This window comes from Halichoeres trimaculatus, unplaced genomic scaffold (genome assembly GCF_033239565.1).
Source record: "Halichoeres trimaculatus isolate MK-OKI-2021-1 unplaced genomic scaffold, fHalTri1.1 fHalTri1_scaffold_8, whole genome shotgun sequence".
Taxonomy (NCBI): domain Eukaryota; kingdom Metazoa; phylum Chordata; class Actinopteri; order Labriformes; family Labridae; genus Halichoeres; species Halichoeres trimaculatus.
Genome location: NW_027437186.1, coordinates 25401151 through 25421429, shown reverse-complemented (window position 1 = coordinate 25421429; position 20279 = coordinate 25401151). Strand labels below are relative to the sequence as shown.

General features: G+C 40.3%; 2 protein-coding genes across 3 annotated transcripts in view; both read right to left on the bottom strand.

Moving 5' to 3' along the window:
• Positions 1 to 4415: 4415 nt before the first annotated feature.
• LOC141795433 (dickkopf-related protein 1-like) lies at positions 4416 to 6198 on the bottom strand. The gene is made up of 4 exons (XM_074676307.1): positions 5860 to 6198; positions 5597 to 5741; positions 5272 to 5403; positions 4416 to 5152 (listed from the first exon to the last, which is right to left on the bottom strand). Exons 1-4 carry the CDS (start codon positions 6073 to 6075, stop codon positions 4887 to 4889), a joined length of 759 nt encoding a protein of 252 aa, XP_074532408.1. The 5' UTR covers positions 6076 to 6198; the 3' UTR covers positions 4416 to 4886.
• Positions 6199 to 8264: 2066 nt separating this feature from the next.
• The window catches only part of LOC141795014 (cGMP-dependent protein kinase 1), an 89362-nt gene continuing 77347 nt past the window's right edge, over positions 8265 to 20279 (bottom strand). For both annotated transcript variants that reach the window (XM_074675739.1, XM_074675738.1), the window contains exons 9-18: positions 18583 to 18657; positions 13387 to 13483; positions 13156 to 13295; positions 12777 to 12866; positions 12310 to 12451; positions 11662 to 11825; positions 11411 to 11533; positions 11246 to 11308; positions 11068 to 11134; positions 8265 to 10970 (exon numbers count right to left, since the gene is read on the bottom strand). In XM_074675739.1, coding sequence (XP_074531840.1) covers positions 10872 to 10970; positions 11068 to 11134; positions 11246 to 11308; positions 11411 to 11533; positions 11662 to 11825; positions 12310 to 12451; positions 12777 to 12866; positions 13156 to 13295; positions 13387 to 13483; positions 18583 to 18657 — 1060 coding nt within the window. In that variant the 3' untranslated portion in view covers positions 8265 to 10871. The remainder of the gene's footprint in view (positions 10971 to 11067; positions 11135 to 11245; positions 11309 to 11410; positions 11534 to 11661; positions 11826 to 12309; positions 12452 to 12776; positions 12867 to 13155; positions 13296 to 13386; positions 13484 to 18582; positions 18658 to 20279) is intronic.

Here is a 20279-nt window from a genome sequence, read left to right as displayed (position 1 = left end):
GTGCTCTGTCGTGACGTAGCCCCAAATCTCAAGGAGCAGGCTACCAGTCAACCTATATGCTATGCTATGCTATGCTGTGCTGTGCTATGCTATGCTATGCTAAGGGAAGCTAACCACGTCCTAAATTCAGCCCTAAACCTATTCAATACAACCATTCAAACAAAGATGTTCCATGCTGGAGATGCTTACTAAGAAACGAGGAAAGAGACTTAGCCTACGATAGATACATAGTATCTAGCTCTCTTGTTATATCCTAAAAACTGACGAGTCATGAAAAAAAATGTTCATATTAAAAAGAAACTAGATACATAGAGCAGGACTTTTTTTTTTACAAAGCTGTAAACACATAAACTCTGCTGTAAAATTGGGTATTTTAGAATGGATGTTAATCATGCTTCTTTGCTTTTTTGGTCAGGCCCCAAGTGGTCCCAATGAACTGACGTTTTTTTTGTTGTTGTTGTTGTTGTTGTTTTCTTTTGCACTTTTACTTGAATTAAGCCCAATTATCTGGACTTAAGACTGACGCATATTGCGAAATAAGATAAACAAATATGTAGGAGCTGAGTAGGACACTTGTCACCAGTGAATAACCTGCAAGTGTAACAAGAAACCCAACCAAAGCACAAAGCGTCACCACCTTGCTCTGTGAAGTGCCTTGTCTCCTCTGTTGTGTTGACATCACTCACAAGCCAAAGAAGCAGAGCAAACCTGTTCTCCACCTGCACTCACACACTCAGCGTATTGTGCTGAATGAGTTGTCCTTTGTTTAATTATTATTTCCCAAGGATGGGGAGATTTCCCGTTGTTGCTCAACCAGGCAGATTGTCATCCCACAAAGATGAATAGTGAGCATTGTGCTTCTTTGCTATGAAGCGATGCAGTGCCAGCGCCCAGAAGTTTGACACCTCCCTGTGAAATGTTGTTTACATAAGACCTTGTTTTTGATCCGAATGCTCATTCCAGAAGTATGCCATCTCTTTCATCTGACAAAATAACATGCATTGCCTCTGTGTACACAGCCCTGTTTCTTTACCCTTTCATCTCTGATGGTTCACTCATGGGTTTGTTAACTCAGGGATGTCTGTCAAGGGTGTTTGGCAGGGATGTTAGAATAACAATGGCAGATACGCCAGGTACTCCAGCAGAGAAAAGCTTTATTGTAAAGGCTCAGATCTTGAAAAGAGATAGCAGATCTGAAGACAGCGGTATAAACAAATAAGTTCTTGGTTTGATTGCCTATTAACTTTTATCATGATTCACTGAACCTGATGAATGTCAACTCTGTTAGATGAGAATCTGTTTAGCTTTGAGTTTAGCTAATGCATTTTTAATACAGAATGACAGAATGAACATGTGTAAGTTTGCATGTTTATGATTGATAGCATGCATGTGTGAGTTTGCATTCTGCAGTAGTTACACGTCTCCAGCTCTTGGAAGTCAACAGTAGCGTAAAAAAACGCATGTCAGGAGAGATGCTGATTCATCCTTGTGGTATGACAACACTAAATGTAATTGGTTTGGATGCCATTGCGTGGGCGCGGAGGGTGCTGTTAACTCCAAACCTCTCACACCCCAAGATTCGCTCCTATAAGGGTGTGTTAATGTGTGAGTTTGTGTGTGTGTGTACATGTGTGGACATGTGTCAGTGTGATTGCATGTGTGTAATATCTGTGAGCTGGTATGTAGGGCCATGACTGTGTTGTTGTTATTGCTGCTGTTTCTCTGGAGTCCACTAAATGTACCATAGCAGCATGTCTCCCACACACACACACACACACACACACACACACACACACACACACACACACACACACACACACACACACACACACACACACACACACACTCTGGTCTTCGTTGAGTTTGGGGCACATGCCTGTGGCCTGTGTTAGTCTGTGGTTGGAGTAATGATGACAGGCTTACACACACACACACACACACACACAGATTCCAAGACCCCCACAAACATGACTTGGCTGCGTCTGCATGGTATATTGTCGTGCTGACAATGCTCCCATTACTCTTAATTACTGTGAAAAATGGACACTAAACTGTTTAAATGGAGTGTGTGTTTTTCTGTATGTCTGCCTGCATACTTCAAATGCATGTACCCTTAACTAACTTATTTTCTTGAGCAAAATTAACCATACTAGCATTTAAGAATACTTCATACCAAGGACAGGTATTGCGTCCTTGTAAAAAAATGACTAATTTGATAGTATTAAGTATGATTAGATAATTATGCTGGAAAATGGGAAAAGTGTTAATCTTATAATTAATTTCTGCTACTGTGTTCTTATTTGGCTGTCACATGATTGTTCTTCTATTTATAATGTACAACTTTTAAAACGCCAGCCTGAGGGGTTACAACCCAGATTCGACTCTCTGCTAGTTTTTATTAGTTGCTGATTAGCAAAAATCAAACAAAAATAAATAAATAAATTAGAGGAATTGATTTTCATAATTAAAAACAAAAAGAAAAAAAATCAATGACATGACTTTGAGACTAAATGTCACTAGCCCCCCACTCTCCACCTGAGACCCTGCTGTGAGCACACATCCTAAGCTCATGCTAGGCAGAAAGTAAACATTAAGTTAGTTCATTAACCATAAAATAGTAGCTTAATGTACTCTTTTTGACAAACAGCTGAGTGTTAGTGTCAGACATTACATTTAAATTCATTTTTGCAGTCCAAATTTAACTCTATAATTGATGAATGTCCAGCCTCAGTCCTCAGTTATCTCATGCATATTCACCACTTTAATTAGCCATGTGCCAAGTGCCAAACAACTAGCCTTCACCCTACATGTGCCTTTTACAGAAAGTTTTTTGGACACCCAGTCGATCACTGTTATCTATGATACTACTGTTTAATGTCTCTTAAATTAATTGTTCAAGAGGCTATCAAAATAAGTCCAAGTGAAATATTAAATACCTGTTGTAGGAGGTGTCTTGGCTGTTGGTGATTTTTCTAATTTGTAATAACGGTTTTAAAGCATCCTCTCTGAGAGCAGCCTACTTTCTGAGGGGCCCCTTGTTCAATGACATGCAAGTGCTGTACTTACAGCTTGAACTAAGACTTCACATTCATTTCTTATTGTGTCATTTATGATGCATGTATAGAAATATTGGTGATTGTGTGAAATGTTTCTTCACGAAAAGATGAAATATCAGGCAGCGCTGAGTCGAAGTACTCAGGTTAAAGTGCAGCACTTGAGTAAATGACCCCAGATATTTTTCATTTGTCATGCACTACAGTCAGATTAAACCTTACCTTGTATTCAATTACACCAACTTCAAATTGTCTGGATGTAAACAGATGGAGGAGATATCGGGTCAGATATCAAGCGTATCTTTTCTTCCTTTTGATCTGACACAAGAATCAAGCTGAAAGTACGGTAATTTCCTCACCATCTTCTAATCTAAACAGCTCTAATTACAGGCACCAAGGTGCATTTGGGTGGATTCACCGTCTCCACAGTAGAGCACATCCATTGCACAACAGCCAGGTAGTGGGGTGTGCTGCTGTGCAGTTGAACAGATTGAGAGCCAAGATCTCTTTTTTTTTTTCTTGTTTGTTTGAGTTGCATCACAAATACTGCGAGTGCTGCGGTGCACCTCATTTCATGAATCCTTGTGTAGATTGAGTAAGATGAAGTAATTAGAGGCTTTAGTTTGGATAGCTAGCTATCTGCTCTGCTGCACATAAAGGCCGGGAGGCATAATTAGAAACTAGCCAGCAACACCAAAGGGTTAGCTGGCAAACACTCGCCAGGACACACATACTTTGTCATTAGCTCTTTACAGTTATCATTTGATATCACAGCATCCTGTTCTGTTCTTTTTGTGTATGTCAGTCTGATGACTTAGTCCTGATGGGCCTATTTTCTGCCTTCACAGCAGGACGTGGCCTGTTGATGCCCCAGTAATGACTCATTAAACTTGTATGTTTGTTGTAAGCATGCTTTCAGAGTTTGCCTGCGCATATTTTCAAACAATTGTGTGTAATAAGGTCTAGAACAAATTCTGGGCCAAACATTTAAACCATCCTCGCCGCCTCAACCACTGACTTGTTAATACCGTGAGTGAAACAGTGCTGAGTGATTGTTCAAATAACTCTTGCTTTCCAGAACTGGATGATTGTTATTTAGCCAGAAATGATTCCTGCACACACCAGCTGATGAGTGAATGATAGGATGAGATGGTTTGAACACTTTCCCGAAAGACATTTTTCCCTTTTCTTTTAAAAACTAACAGCAAAAATTCAAAGCAGAAGGAGAAGTGAGGTTATCACATGATGTTTAATAAAACAAATATATCCAGCTTTTTTATATATAACATTTTCTTATAAAACAATATATAACACATTTACATTGCATGCAGCACCATGTCTTTATAATACTGGTGTTGACAGAATTCAATAGCTCAATTAAGTGCCACCTCTAAGATAATATTTACAATACAGTAATTTACTGCAATAACTGAGGCTTGAAGTTCCATAAAAAGAGAAACAAAACAGCTCTGCCAATACCGACAACATGAATCGATCTTCCCGAGACTTCTGAAATGTCACTGCCTAACTTCCGACTCCTCAACTGTTGATGTGGAATCGGATCAGTCCTTCTTGCTCTGTTGCATCCCTCTGGGTGTATCACTTTTCCAGGAATCATGTCTATCCTTCCGGGTGCTGTTTTTGTCAGCAACTTTGGCAGGAAAAAATGTCTTAGGTGTTGGGTGTCTGTGTGTGTGTGTCAGCATCTCGGGTGTATGCAAAGCGGAAAAGTGTTTGTCAGTGTCTGTGACTGATTTATGGGCTTGCTGGGTGTGTGTCTGTATGTGTGTGTTCGAGTGTGTATTTCAGTCTCTGTGTGTCCTCTTGTTTGTGTCAGCGTCTCTGACAGGTGTGTAGGTTCCGGGCTGCAGTCCTGCTGACACTGTGATCTCGCTCTCCTTTCTCCGGTCGGCAGGCCATGCCGTCGCCACAGTCGCAGCGCTGGAACAGCTCCAAACCATGGTTGCCTTTCCTGCGGTGGCGTGTGCACACCTGGCCCTCCGTCAGCACAGGCTTACAGATGCGAGACCAGAAGTGTCTGGCGCAGCACAGACCCTCAGAGCAGTCTGCAGACCTCAGACAGGTATCACCCTCCTGGCCTTGAGATAGAGAACAAGTGGGGGAAAATATGTTACTAAATGACACAGATCTTACGAAGCAATACTTGTGGTGAGACTTGAACCTAATAAAGTTTGGTGAATTTTAATGGGACACTCACCTTTCACAGCATGTGGCTGGTGGCTGTGGGCTGTAGGAGGCCTTTTGCCATGATGCTCTGTAGTGCTGTTTTTGTGCCAGCCTGGGATGATGGATGCATCTGTACCATCTATGTCATTTGCCTGGCAAACACCTTAAGACAGAAGGCATAAAGAGATGTGTTCAGGGTCTCTCCTTAGGTCATCATACATTAAATCATCCATCCTTGTTTCAGAGTACATGAAACCAATAAAAGCTGACATATAAAAGAAATATGAGGTTGAGGATTTTTTTTAAAGCACACATCGCAGTCTTACTTCTAATTTATATCTGATGTCTCAACTCACCATTGCTGCAGCGGTTTCCTGTACAACACATTGAGTCCCGTGCGCAACGCTTCCGGCTCTTACGGCACGGCAGACAGGCGCCTCGGGCGTCATTGCAGAATTCATCACCCCCGCAATCTTCATCATCCGTGCAGACACCTGATTGCTGTAGTTATACAAAAACAAATAAATTCATTAGACTGAAATATCGTGCAAACAACTTTAACTCATAGACCCTGCTTCTTCCGAGGCACACAGAAGTGACTTTTACGCACGAGCCTTACCTGTAAGGTGTCAACGAGAGACTTGTGTCCCACGCTACTGGATGGAGAGGTGCGCGGACTCGGACTGACAGTGTCGGCTCCTTTACTGCCTGATGCTGCTGGCAAGTTTTTGATAGCGTTGGAGTTCATCAGAACTGTCCCCGCGTAAACGTCCCCAAAGTATCCAAACAGCGTGAGATACAAAGTCAAGAAGCGGTGTGATGATGGAATCTGCATGATTCTCCCCTTAAACTCTGCTGCGCTGCAAAAAAAAGCACCAAAAGAATCCTGTGGGTGACAAAATGAGCGAGAGACAAAGTCCAAAGCGGCCCTGAATCCTGAGTCCCAAAGTTTCCAGAGAGTTTCAGCACGATGCTTTCGAAGCCTCCTGCCTCTGAGTCCTGGGATGATCTCTTTATACATGTGGACCTGTTTGTCTTCCCGCCCCTCGCAGTGCACAACAAAGGCGGAGGGTGGAATTTCAAAGAGAGCCCCACTGTACGGAAATGGCCATCTATTCTCCGTGCACAAGAGTGCGTTTCACAATGTTTGTGTAATGATAATGACCTGCAGGTCTGTCTGAATATCCATCATGAGGGGACGCATGATGAAAGTTAAGCACATCCAGAACAGGGACGAGTTAATATATTAGTCACGTTATCTTTTTTTGACATTATTTTTGTGCTAAAATAAGTGTCATTTTCTGAAGTTTCACCAGTCGTCGACTTACTTTAAATATGTGGAGAACTTATCAATTGAGTCACATTTTGTTTGATTTTAATGGACTTATTTCCATTAAAAACTCATTATGGGATAAGGATTCTTTTTTAAACTCTTTTTTTAAAATCATTATTATTTTTCTGTGACCCTTTTTTCTCCATTTGGCGAAGATACCTCTTTAAATTCAAATATTGTTTATTTCTTCAATAGATTTCTCTTGTATGTCCCTTTTTAATGAAACAAGTCAGATAAAACTGCAATATAACTGTTATTCACATTTATTTGTCGTTATATTATGATAAAGAAAAAAAATAAGTACGCAAAAAAAGAATAGATGTTCTTGTTCCGGGATATTGTTGCACTATTTTGCTGTTAAAAGTCACATTTAGCTTTAAAACTGTGACAAAACCTCTCCAGTATCCCTCACAGTATGATACTCTGTGTGTTTCTTTCTTTAAAAGCTCAGTTTACCCTCCTTTAGAAAAAGCTGTTTGGTTATTCCACCTTCTTTGACATTCAAGTAGCCTAACTGCCCTTTGGCTGTGTGAAGACAGTGATTGAAGTCACTTGCGTCGATTAACTACTTCATTTGATCCTTCTGATTGCAAAGGGGGCAATTATCCTCCAAAGTGTGCTTGATTACACCAGAGGCGGACATCAATGTGTAGGATATGCAGACCATTAAGGGGTGTGAAAAGTTTACCGAATTAATGGACTTCCGTGGCGAGGCCTTTCAGGGTTGACTGGCACTTTGAGATTAAAGGCAGCTCTGATCTGTCCTGATCTCCGACCCTTTGGGCTTCTCTGCTGCAAGACATGTCCAACCTGAGACAAAAGGTATCCTGAGATCTTCAAATAAAATCATAAAAGCGAGTAACTGGCATAAACTGTGGCACCCAACTCTCCATCTCTCATGTGAACTCAAAGTAAACTTTATTTTCCTAAATTAATTCCTATTTAAGAAAATATTGTAGTTATCTGTTCTGTCTCTTTATATTGTCCTGATAATGTTCTTGTAAAACTGCAATTTGGTGCTTATTTTTTTCTGTTTTGACTCTTTATATTGGAAAAGAGTCTCAAGTGCCGATGTGCGCATTTTCTCCATGAACTATTTTGGCACTTGGACGTCATCTGCTGGTCACGCAGCGAGCGTTTGGACTTCAAGGTTGTGTGTTCGTAGGTGTGTGTGTGTGTTTGCAGGAGAGATGCGCTACAGACAACTTGACAAACACACTGTAGCGCTTTGTTTGAATTGCTGTATATCTTTTGAAGTGAAGCTTTTATCTCCACTTTACTAAATGTCAGTGCTGGTAAGGTGAGCTCCTTTGATGCACTTTGATCCCCTTTGATCTCACGGAGTTGTCACCCTGTTGTTATGGCTGAAGCCGTTCCCCTGTCCCCCAAACAGATTTGTTGTGCGAATAACACCAAGACCAGAGAAGCTGAATCATCTGCACTTACCTCTAAGTGGATGACACCAACGCGTAGGACTGATTATTAGATCTCAGGCAACCTGAACACTGCAGTTCACGCCAGCTCTCAGCTTGTTTTGGGGTAGCTCTGTCTTACCTGTAGCTCCCTCCTGTGGTGGAAAACAGTAGTGAAGCCTCAAAGGCAGGATGTGTTTTCAATGTTTCAAATGACAAAGAGACAAACACCACTCAAAAGTATTTTTTTTTTACTCTATAATTTTAAAAATCTTCCACGTGGCACTCTGCAAAATCAATGTACAGCAGGATAAACAACAGAACACAAGGCAGATATCAGGCAACATTGCAGAAGGCGCTCAATATAAGACTGAAAACCAGAGGGTTGAAAGGTGATGGCAGACATAAGGCTTTGTGTCAACATAACCTGCTTTTAACACAGTAAAACACTTATGATATGCCTTAATGTTAGAATTCCAACTACATTATTTAATGACTCATGGATATAAATGTAAGCATGTCAGTCTGTGGATTGAAAAGGAGATTGTGGGAGCGTGCCTATGTTCCCATATTTCTAAGATTTTTTTTTCAAAATCTGTTTTTGTTTGACTTAAAAAAATAAAAACAAGGGATTGGAATCTATAAACTCTGCTTCAGCCAAACCCCTTTTTGATCAACCTATTTTATCTTTTTTCTTGTGATGCTTGTGATTGTGACAATTTCTAGGCTGTGGGAACATAGGGCCTAACTCTCCGTGGAAAAAAAAATAAAAACAAGAGTCTTGGAAATGTGGGAACAAAGGGCTGTGGGATAATAGGGCTAACCCCGAGATTCTTAGTTATTTATATGAAGTAATAAAAAAATGTCACTTTATGATCAATGCTGCTGTCGAAGACCGTCAACAGTGGCAAATAAGAATATCAATTTTATGAAGACTGCAAATCATTCCTGCTATCTCTATACGCTCAGAATTTATAAGTGAAACACGTCTGAGTTTTGATTTATTCTTCTCTCTCTTTGAAGCCTGTTGTGGTTGACTTTGAGTCTGTATCAGATATACAGAGAAAAGCACGTCATTGCAGCCACATCAGGGTTGATATATCGGCCATTTTTTTTCTGTGTGATAAATCAAAAAGTGTAAGCAATGCTTTCATTTCATCATCACACATTTATCAGCCATCAAATGACTAAAAATTCTCTTTCCACGGTGGTTAATGTATTTATTAGATATAACAAAAGATGAGAAGCAGCCGTCTAAGAGGACACATCAGTTTTTGAGGTGTATAAGTGTTCATGCAGCATTGAAAAGGACTTGTGATGTTAATTTTTGTATGCCATTGATTTAAGGCACTTCACTTCTGATTTAATGCTCTGACTTTGGGATGTGAGATGGGATGATCTTGGTAGCTAGTAGAGGTTACAAAATATAATGTCACTTTAACCATTTTTCATTTCACATTTATGATATTTTAGTATGACGATGCTTACCAGATATGGTATTATGATCGTGTGAGTTTGAGCAGTTTGTCACCAAAAAGATAGTATCTGTGATGAGTTTAGCTTAGTTTAAAAAACCTCCAGAACACCACAGAGCACAATGTAACATGGTGTCAAGTGATAGCAAACAAATTATCACTTCATTTTTTCAACAAATTTGACACAAGTCTCCAATTTTCTAAAGAAGGAAGTCAGGTACATTACGAAGAACTCAAGCACAAAAGAATCACTGTACGAAAACAATAACCAGTACTGTCATCCCGCCGTTACATATCATAATTTATCAACAACAGCACCAAAGACATTGAAACCATGTTCACAGTTATGTCTGAAGCTAACAGATGATGAGGCAATTGGGTGATTTAAAGACAAAATAAAGAATTTCTATGCTGCGAAGCATTTGTATGTGTGATTAAAAGCTACAAAAAGAAATAAAAGGAAGCTTTAATAAGCTCATACTGATGGTTTTCCCAGTTAATGGTTTTGGTGCATAATGACACATTGCTTCATGGAAATAGTAGCTGACATTTCATGTGTGTCGGTGTGTGATTCATTAAATCTCAAGCAGGGCACTTAAAGAGTCACGTCTCTTTCCACTGACTGCACAGTGTTTGTGCTTTTCAAGGTAGGTAGAACAAGTATTGGATTTGTGAGAATGTTTTTTTGTAAAACCAAATACTTTGTACCGTACATGCCTGCATTTGCACTATGAATGTTAAATAAGAAGAATAATCTGTGACATTCAGGTTAGTCTTGAGCACTTGATACCAGTTTAACTTGCAAACTGTGGTGTGTAGATCTCTGAAGACTGTCAGAGGCTGCAGCCAGCAGCTGCATGTCAAAAAATAGAGCAACCGTAGTAACATCTTAAATCCTCCCAAAGTCCGCCAAATATTTCACCCAAACATTGCAGAGAAACAAACACAGGAAAATCAAATGGAAAGGCAGCCTCTTCTTTTTTTCAGCAGTCCTTTATCACAGTTGTCTACTCGTGTTTATCTTAAAATCATAAGTTAGGCTATCCAACGTTCATCCACTCACTAAATCCCTGTTACACTGGAAACTGGCTCCATTATCAGCCTCTGTTGTGTGTGTGTGTATATGTGTGTATCCCTGCACTTTCCTTCCTTTTCCTTTAAAGTCGAGTGTAAGACAACACTGGAGAAGTGCTACAGCGGTCCCGTTATAAATGCTTGATCCAGAGCCACAGTGAAATAAAGGCATATCGGTGACCCAGAGGGGTTTGCCATCCATCTGTTTATCTTCGTTTCCTTATGCTCTCTTTTGTTTCTAAGCAGTTTTTTTTACAACACAGCCATGTTCCCCATGATGGCCTCCAAGCCAACAAAAGAAGAGTTCCTTTTGGTTTAAGGGTGAGAGAAGAGGACTTCAAAAATCAACGTCCCAGCCGGAGTTGTCATCTGGAGGCGGGTCCTCGTTGTCCTCTGGGAAGCTGTCGAAGTTACTCGTGTCGACTGCTGATGTGACCTGAAGGAGAGATTGGAAAGTCGTTCACAGGGATCAGGCAGCGAGTGAGTTTACACAGATGAAATTTACAATGAAAGGAAGCTGTGGAGCCACTTACATTAGGAATAATAGGCGGTGTCAAGGTTCCCTTCTTCAACCCCTCCCAGTTAAAGCCCTCAAACCATCTTAAGAGAGACCAGAATCAATGATTTATTATGTTTCATCACACTTTTATGGAAATATGGAATGAAGTATGTATGAATGAGAGGATTAAATTCATTTATAGACATGCTTACTTGTGCTTTTGGATGTCTTTGACACCATTTTTCAAGTTTCCCAGACGTTCAGACGGATTATCCCTGCAGCAGAAAAACAAACCCTTAAAATAAAACCATGATTCAGCAGAGCGACCACTTCAAAGAGTGACTGTGAGTTCAAACTGCTCAACAGCCAACACTCACCTGCATAGCTTTTTGATTAGATTGGCAGCATTTTTGGTAATTTTCTTTGGAAATTCGATCATGTCGATGCCTCTCAGGATGATGTTGTAGGTTTTCATTGGATCAGGGCCAGAGAACGGAGGGCTACAGAGCAGAAGCAACGACATCAGTGACGAAAAGTTCATGTATGATGAACTGTGCTGGCAACCTTTCTTAATGTGTTATATTAGTTTGGGATTTGTTTTTATTGGCGTGTTATAGCTTGGGTGTACCTTCCAGTTAGGAGCTCAAACATGAGGATTCCTAGAGACCAGTAGTCGGCTGAGATGTCGTGGCCCTTGTTCAAAATGATCTCTGGTGCTACATACTCCGGCGTCCCACAAAAGGTCCAAGTCTTCTTCCCAAACCCAATCTTCTTTGCAAAGCCAAAGTCAACCTAAGTAAAGGGAGATTCCTCTGGTAAGTCAGATAAATTTGAGGAATAATTTGATTTATTTAGTCCTTACTTTTTATCAGATTACAATCATTTTCCAGTACAAAGATAATAAGGTTGGAAATAGTGTCATCATTTCAGTGTAAGGGGTTTTTCACTCAATGCTTAATCATGATGGATAGAAGGAGAGAGCAGCTGGTCTCTGTGCTGCCAAAAGCTACAAACTGGTTTCTCCATGAGGAGTGAGGGGAATGGCACTACACCAAGAAACACAGAACATGACTTAACCTCAATTATGCCTTTCTCTATTCTAAATTTATGCTTTAATTTACAGCCAGCATGAGGCAAGTGTTCAAATTTCATTTCACCCTTCATTGCAGCATCATAGAAAGAGCAGATTTAAGAGACAAGACTCAATTCCTCTTGTTTACAGCAATTCTGAGGGAGTCAAAAGTTTTTTAGTGGTTATAGCAGATGATGTTTTTACCAGTTTGGCGTATCCCCTGTGGTCCAGTATAAGGTTCTCTGGTTTGAGGTCTCTGTAGATGATTCCTTTGGAATGCAGGTAGGCAAAGGCCTCCACCACACACGCTGTGTAAAACCTGGTGGTCGAGTCCTCGAATGATCCCCTGGAAACACAGCATGACAAAAGAGCTTAAACAAAAAAATATGTCCCTATTTCACACAATTATATCTGCTGTTCACCTTTATTTAGCATATTTAAAGCCAAGATGCGATTAACAGAGATTTAAGACAATACTGCTGCAGAGTTCACTGAGTATAAGGAATATGAGCTAGAAAGCAAAAAGTAATCAGTTCATGCTAAAAACTGATAAAAGCACTGGAGATTATCCAGCGCCTCTTTCTCTATGTGTTATGCTACAATAATTTTACTTGCATGAACAGAATTTCATCACAGCTCAGCTGTTCCTGTCCAGGGGAGATTTTGCTTACCTGTCTCGTAGAATGGTCCACAGCTCTCCTCCTAAACAAGCTTCCATCAGCATGTACAGGTACTTGCTGTCTTTGAATGTTCTGTAGAGTCTGAAAACAACGGTTAAATGATGGATAAATCAATAAAAAAAAAGAAGGGCATTTAGTTTTGGAGGTGAAAAACTAAGCATGGGTAACCAAAGGGTAGACAAAAAATGTTCACATTCATTTTGTCAGCGTTTTAGCTAATATGTGAATCATTCCCATATTCTCAATCGGCTTTTGAGAGGAAAACTTTAAAGGAAGTAATTAAGACCCTGTCCTTGGGAAATGTATGGTTTACAGAGCACGATGCAGATTCTTTCTACTTCCTGTGAATAAAGCTGTCCAGGAGCCGTACCTGACAATGAAGTCAGAGTGCGCCTCCTGCATGATGAGCTTCTCGGAGCGAATGTGTTCCTGTTGTCTCGTGTCAACAATGTGCCGCTTCTTCAGGATCTTCATGGCAAAGGTTTTGTTTTCATCACTCTTGAGCTGAACCTATAATTAGACAGAAAAGAAGCTCAAATGGAAAAAAAGCTGCACAGACAGTAAGACAATGTTTAAAGATGTAAAGAAAAAAAACCCCTACCAGCTCAACACGACCAAAGCCACCAACTCCCAGAGTGTCAATAATGTTGAAGTCAGCTAGGTTTAGATTGAAGAAGAAGGCATTCTCCGCTTCATACCTGTAGTTCCAGTGAAAAAGGGAGGAAAAGAGTGAAAGGGAACAGGATTACAGATGAGATGAAGGATGAAAGATGAGATAATCCACTTTAAACAGTGTTAGACAAATCATCTGTCTCTCCTTTGCCTCATTTGTTTGCAAATCTTAGCTGAGTCACCTTGTATTAAGCTCTGGAGGATGTTATTGAGGAAGTGAAGGTGTGTATAAATGAACCATGTGAACAGAACGTGCTTGTGGCAAATCATTTCGACCTTTCTTTGAATGCAGACTATCTGTCCGCTGTCTGTTCAAATTCTTTACGGGAAAGAACAAAGACAGGACGTTGGTCACACGAGATGCTTAGCTGTCTCTAAAGAGAAGCCTTGGCTCTGTCTTCAAACAGCTCCTAAATGCCCCTGCAGACCTTCACAAGCTAACAGAGGACATTGTTTCCACGTGTCTGTCCCTTGTTCCCCAATGTTCCATTCGTGTCTTATCTGGTTATTGTTTGATCCGGACAGAGTTACATCAGCCCAGATTCTAGATCAGCAGGATTAGGACAGATCTGAATTTTTGTCACTCTTTATGGGTCATTCAGATTGGACAATGGCTTCAACGTCAAACTTCTGCGGTTATTAACCTATAAGACAAACTGTAACCTGAGAGTGAGTCTTTGTTTGGATAAATCAGAACACATCCTTCCTCAAGCAGCAGAGATTAAGCTTATTTACACTAAGAAGTTAAACAATGAGTCACTGGAGAGCACCGCTCCAAGTTTGAGTTTGGTCAAAGAACAGGCGAGACTCTTATTCATTTCATTTAACTTCATTAAAAGCTTATGTGTTCATCTGAGATGTGGAAACAGAATTTACTCTGTCACATCCACCAGATACTTCAATTTCATTCAAAGCAAGGCAATAAAACCTTTTCCCTGAGCTGCACACCAGCAGGCGCAGCATTGTTGGGTTACTGAGCTGCATGTTTCTCAGAAACACATCAGGTTACCATGACCATCACGGTTTATTTATGTGTGTGTACAGGCACTACTACAAGCATGTAGGATTCTCAGGTGATCCCTTTATCTTTCTTTCCCCCTCCCATAATCTGGAAACCTGCCCAGAATACACTCCAAATCCCAAAATGCTCTCTGCTTAAGACAAGGGCAGAGGGAAGAAAGGGGGAACACATGATTAGTGAGTGTGGGTCAGGATTATCATTAATGCCAGGGGGGCTGACACATGTGGATACGTCCATGAGTGAACAAAGAGGCTGAAAATACGATCTGTGAGGTGGAAACACAGTCATTAGTGAGGGAAGTCTCTCAGATTCTTTAAAAATATAAAATATTTGTCAGGAAGTGGTTCATCTGGAGTGGCAGCTGCTCAGTATGTCGGGACTTAAAAGCTTCTTCTACAGCAGCACAATGTGTTTCCAAGTTTTATAGTAATACTATCAACTTGCCAGCAGGTGGCACCATTGTTCTATTAGAAAATCCAGTTAGGAAAAGCAACAGTGAACCAACCAAACAAAACCTTTCATTAAATAGAATTATAACCCTTTTCAGTGTTTTCTCTGTAAAAAATTAGCCAGTCTTTGCAGTAAACAGAAAAAACAGCCTTGAAACAAACTTGTGAATCTATCAGTTCACATAAGTGCTCTGTAATCAATAGCCTTGTTTCTTTCTTCATGGAAAACGCCTCCTATTGTCTGAAGATGCTGGGTGATGAACGGTTGAGATACTTACAAATGAGTTTCTATTGATAGGCTAAACAATGCTTTTCAATGTCAATACTTTTTTTTTTTGTCAGGCTGCAAACGTGTTTTTGTCAATGTCTGAAGAGCTGTATGGAATATGATACAGGCCACAGACCCAGTGGGACCATAACCACTGTAATCCACCAACATTTACGTCAGAACCATGACCTTGACTGGAACTAACTCAGAGCTCAGCTGCACCCTGTAGCATGTCTCAGTTTACTGTTATGGTACATATATTTTGAGGTGTTTAATAACACATTTCTTGTAACTGTTATGTGCTGGATCCATTCCCACAACTGAAACACAAAGTGCAGGTCAAATAGCATCTCAGGGGACGATAATTTCTATCAGTGAATGGATGAGATCATTAAAAAATGATGTAATCCCCATGTGTCTAACTGTGCGCAAGCACTAATATTGTCATTTCCTTTGCTCTAGTGCTTCTTGGTCTTGCATGACTCAAGAGAAAGGAGAGGAAAGGACAGCATCTCTGACCTTAAAGCTGACTCTCATTACATGGCACCTTTATTTACCCATAACCTCTCTTTATGGAACTCCTACACCTTATCAAGGGACATAGGACGTGTTGAGTCACATCAGGTCCTATTTTCCTCATCTATCTTCAATCACACTCGATGAGCTGTGATTAAGATCAAGTTGGAGGTGGAGTATTTATACTCAGATGAAGCCTCCAAAACTTTAATACACTAAATGACAGACTTGAGACACTTGGTCTGAAAGGAAAATAAGACAAATTTTGTTGAACAAGTAGAATCTGAAAGTAGCTTTCTATCTATTATGCTGGAATGTGGTATAGATTGGTGGTTCCCAAACTTTTCAGCCTGTGAAGCTCAATAGTGACACTGGCATCCCCTGCAGTGGGAATACTAAAAGGCACAAGATACTTAATTCAGCTGATAAGTAGAAAATTAAGCTACCTATGTGCACATGGTGCTGCTTTCCAAATTTACCTGGCATCACTGATACTGTCTTTTCACTGGCTAAGTCACTTCAGGGTCTTGGGGCAACAAAGAAATGTGGGAAACAGATGAAAGATTTTCCATTTGCATGCTGGAATCATACACTGTACATAAAGTGGACAGCGTGGCTCCGCCATTTACCACTGAACGGTTTTGAAGCCAAAATACCCCCATCACAGGCGCAGCCATTCTGGGAGAATGAGTTGAGCAGGGTACTAAATTAATTATTACTTTTTTTTCTTTTGAGAGTCCAATCACTTCTCGACTCTACCTCCCGATATATTTTACAATCCCCGAAAAAAAATACACAAGAACAGCAGCTGTCAATTATTGTTAAACGTGATGTAAAACCTTGTTTTTAAACTCTTATAATTAAAGAAAATGTCAATTATTGTTAAACGTGATGTAAAACCTTGTTTTTAAACTCTTATAATTAAAGAAAACGGCCAAATATATCTTCAAATCACCACAACAATTGGACTTGTGAAACATTTCTACCAGGTGTATTAATTTTTAACGTTTGACCACAGCTCATCCGGAATGACTGGAGAGCCGAATTTTTTGACCTACACTGCAGCCAGCCACCAGGGGGAGCAGTTTTTGTGACTACCTCACTTACAGCCGAGCAACATGGAGTTCTTTTTTTCTTTACAGTCTATGGGTGTAAGATACAATTTAACTCCTGTTTTTTATATTTTCACAAAAAATGGTTAAAAGTGCAGCAATTGATTGTTTTTGATTTTTGATAGCATTTCACAACACCCCTATTAATTCTTTCCAGCCTCCACTTTGGAAACCAGAGGTTAAGATTACTATTTTGTTTGAGCTCAATGAGGTTTTTGAACCTAAGTTTGAGCACTTAATGGTCTTGTACATAAGACAGTTAACAGTAAATACAACAGAGAGTTCAGGAATAGCACATCATAATCTATCCAGCTAGCAACAAAATGTGCAGACAATATTTTGCAGGATCTGCCTCCCAGATTGTTTATCCAACATCACAGAAAATCTATCCAAACTTTCTCACCTTGGTGTTCACTGAAAAAATCACTTCAGCTGATGTTTTCTGCATGCTTGAGTACAAGTGATGTTACAGCAGTGATTGATGCTTTCACTGTACTTTGTGTAGCAGGAATCTCCTTTAGCAGAGGAGGAGGGAGCAGCAGGATCAAACACACCGTGCACTTACAGCACACAGAGGCGAGGTTGTCTTTGAAGGTAGGACCTGTCATATTCACAGACAGCTGTAGTTTGCATTGCTGTAACAATACTGCTGCTACCCAATCCACTGCGACCAATTAGAGATAGCTTCTGTCACGGTGGGGTCCTGACTCAGGATTTTATTAATAACTGAGACACAAATGTGCTCAGCTGGACAAGCTCACAGTGGTGAAACTAAAAAAAAACAACAAACCTCTAGTGGGAGACAAAATGCTTCAATGTGAACAGAGGGACAGAGTGGCTTTGTTCGGGGATTTGAGAATATGGTTTTTAATAAGGTTCAAAAGCAGTGACAAATGTTTGAATTGCTGCAAATTTCCATAAAATCAATCTATTTTTAGAGTGAGACCCTTAAGACAAAGGGATGTGTGAAATGAGGCAAAGAATGAGCTCTTCAGGGATCAGCCTATCAGTGGCTGCGAGCTGTAAGGGGCATCAAACCTGGGGCGGCTAACTGTGGCCCCCCATTGAATCTGTCTTCTCTCTCCTTAGGGTCTGTGTCCAACAGCGTCTGTGGTTATGTTCCCACTAAATTCCTGAAGATGACTGACACTCTCGGCAGTCAGCTAAAAATCCAAACAGAAGCATCGTCTGCTTGGTCCCTTGTCTTCTCCTCTCTTCATCTCTCCATCTCTAGAGGTGATAATCCGTCTCTGCCCTCTCCCTCTTTGTAAGCTGTCATTACCGGCTTCTTGTTCCTCCTCACCTTGACTCACAGCATAGCACAGAGCGAGCGAGGTATCAGATTCTGCCAACACGTAACCGCCTGAACCCCAAGATGCCCACCTCATTGCCAAGGTGCCCTGTGCCTTCTGTAGTCTCTTGTTTCCATAGTGACGGTAAATAGAGTACATATTAATTCCTCCAGAAATAGAGGCGGAGGTCATAGCCTCTGCTTCTGGCCCGCCATGCGGGTATTGTGTTGTTATGTAACAGACCTAAAGGCACAATGCATTAACGTCCAGCCTGGAGCATGTCTCTTTCTGAGCGGTGAAAGTTCTAAAGGTTACTGGGATGGAAAATTCATTTACGAAAATTAATTGAATAAAAACAAAAGGCTTGAAAACACCACAACAAACCCAAAGCATAAAGCAGTTTGATTAACTTTCATAATTGGCATTTTAATTAATTCATGCGTAGGAATAAATCATCATTTTCTCACTTGGCTTTGGCGTCTGCATCCTCATGGCCTTTACTGGACACATCCTCCAATCCACCAATCAGGTGCTTGAATGAACTGTAAAACAGAAAGTGGAAGTTAAAAACAGTACAACTTTTCTCATCATAGAAGTAGTACACTCCGCTGTCAACTCACAATGACTGAAAAGCGTTAAGTGTTGAGGAAGTCAAGCAGTTTTTATACCGATAATCATCTGCGAAAGAAGCTGCTGCAGTATACGACTTCACTGTCATAAAAAACTGCCAGTTATTATTAAATATTCATAGGTCTGCTTTTAGAGACAAGCCTCTAAGAATCACTGAGAGCAGACGAGAAGACAGAGATACCCTGAAGAAGTGTGGAGTGGTGTAACAGTGGACGGAGGCTGAAAGGGATACGTGCTGATATTTTTAATGAATGTATTATTATCAAAAAAAAAACAGACTGTGCCACTTTTACAAGTCAGCAAATTAGCTTCACAAATAAAAAAGAACTTAATAACACTTCTTTTATAAGTCTGTGTAGTTATTTAGCAGAAGGAATAAGTGTCAAGATGTGTCTTTCAGGCCTTGTCATAAAAGTAAAATAAAATCTCCCCACTGGATAAATCAGAGCTGAATAAATTCTCATTAGTAAGATCAAACAGGATATTAAAGTTAAAGACGGATTAAAATGTAAAGTTCACTGCCAAATAATAAGCTACATAATGGGCTACGTCCCTGAAAAAAACCCTCTAAAGTTGTACTCGAGGGGAGAGCTGCAACATGAAAAATAACCAAGATTTGGCTCATTTCTCTCTGAAGTATGGCCCCGTATGCTAAAGACTCCAAACATCCTGAAAGAACAAATAACAGAGACGGTTTTTGCACAAGGCTCATCAAGCTGTCAGCCAGAAGATGTAATACATCTGGTGTTTTCTCCTGTTGAGACCATAATGCCTGCGAGCGGGGATTGTTGCAGAGCTTTTCTTTTTTTAAATGTCTGGCTGCTTACTGTTTCTGCTGTAGCAAGCTGCCGACTCCCTGCTGTTAAATTTTATTCCATGTTTCATTCCCACAGTGTCTATCCTCCTTTTTTCTCCAGCACAGCTACTTGTAAATATCCCCAGCTTACCCCTCAAGTTGCACTACTTTGCTTTTAGTGCTTCACGTTCTCATGCACATACAGAGGACACGCACCTTAAACATTAGCAGTTACGCATCTGCATCAAAAGGTTAGGTGCCATGCACACACATTCACACACACTGGGCTACTTTCTAGGATGTGAGACCCAGCTGTAATCATCTCTGACTCACTATCCCCTCCACTAGCTCTGGATGGCCCATTTGTGCTTGTTGTGTTCCCTGAGGGCAAAGGGAGGCCCTGGGTAAGCCGATATCATCTCCATCTCACACCCAGTACCCATCTGTCTCTGTGCTCTCTCCAAATTTCTTCAAATTGGAGACAAAAACATCCTAAAGTCTCCTTAGGCCTGATAGAAATTCCACCAGATTATATTTCTTAAGTAAGATATCAACATAAAAATCATGTTATGACAAAATATTAAGATAAGTTTTATAGCAATAGAATGAAACAGTATCGTGAGAGGAAATTCAAAGCTAAAAAAATACCCTATTTGATGATAATAATTCATAAAACTAGTCCTTTGTTAGTCTTACATACATTTATCAGCATAGATGTAAATTCTTTACTCAAGTGGT

Coding starts and splice junctions, on each gene's coding strand:
- LOC141795433 (XM_074676307.1), bottom strand. CDS start 6,075: ATGCAGATTCCATCATCACACCGCTTCTTGACTTTGTATCTCACGCTG. Junction 5,404..5,596: donor AGGAAACCGCTGCAGCAATG/GTGAGTTGAGAC, acceptor TTCTGTCTTAAG/GTGTTTGCCAGGCAAATGAC. Junction 5,153..5,271: donor CCAGCCACATGCTGTGAAAG/GTGAGTGTCCCA, acceptor CTCTATCTCAAG/GCCAGGAGGGTGATACCTGT.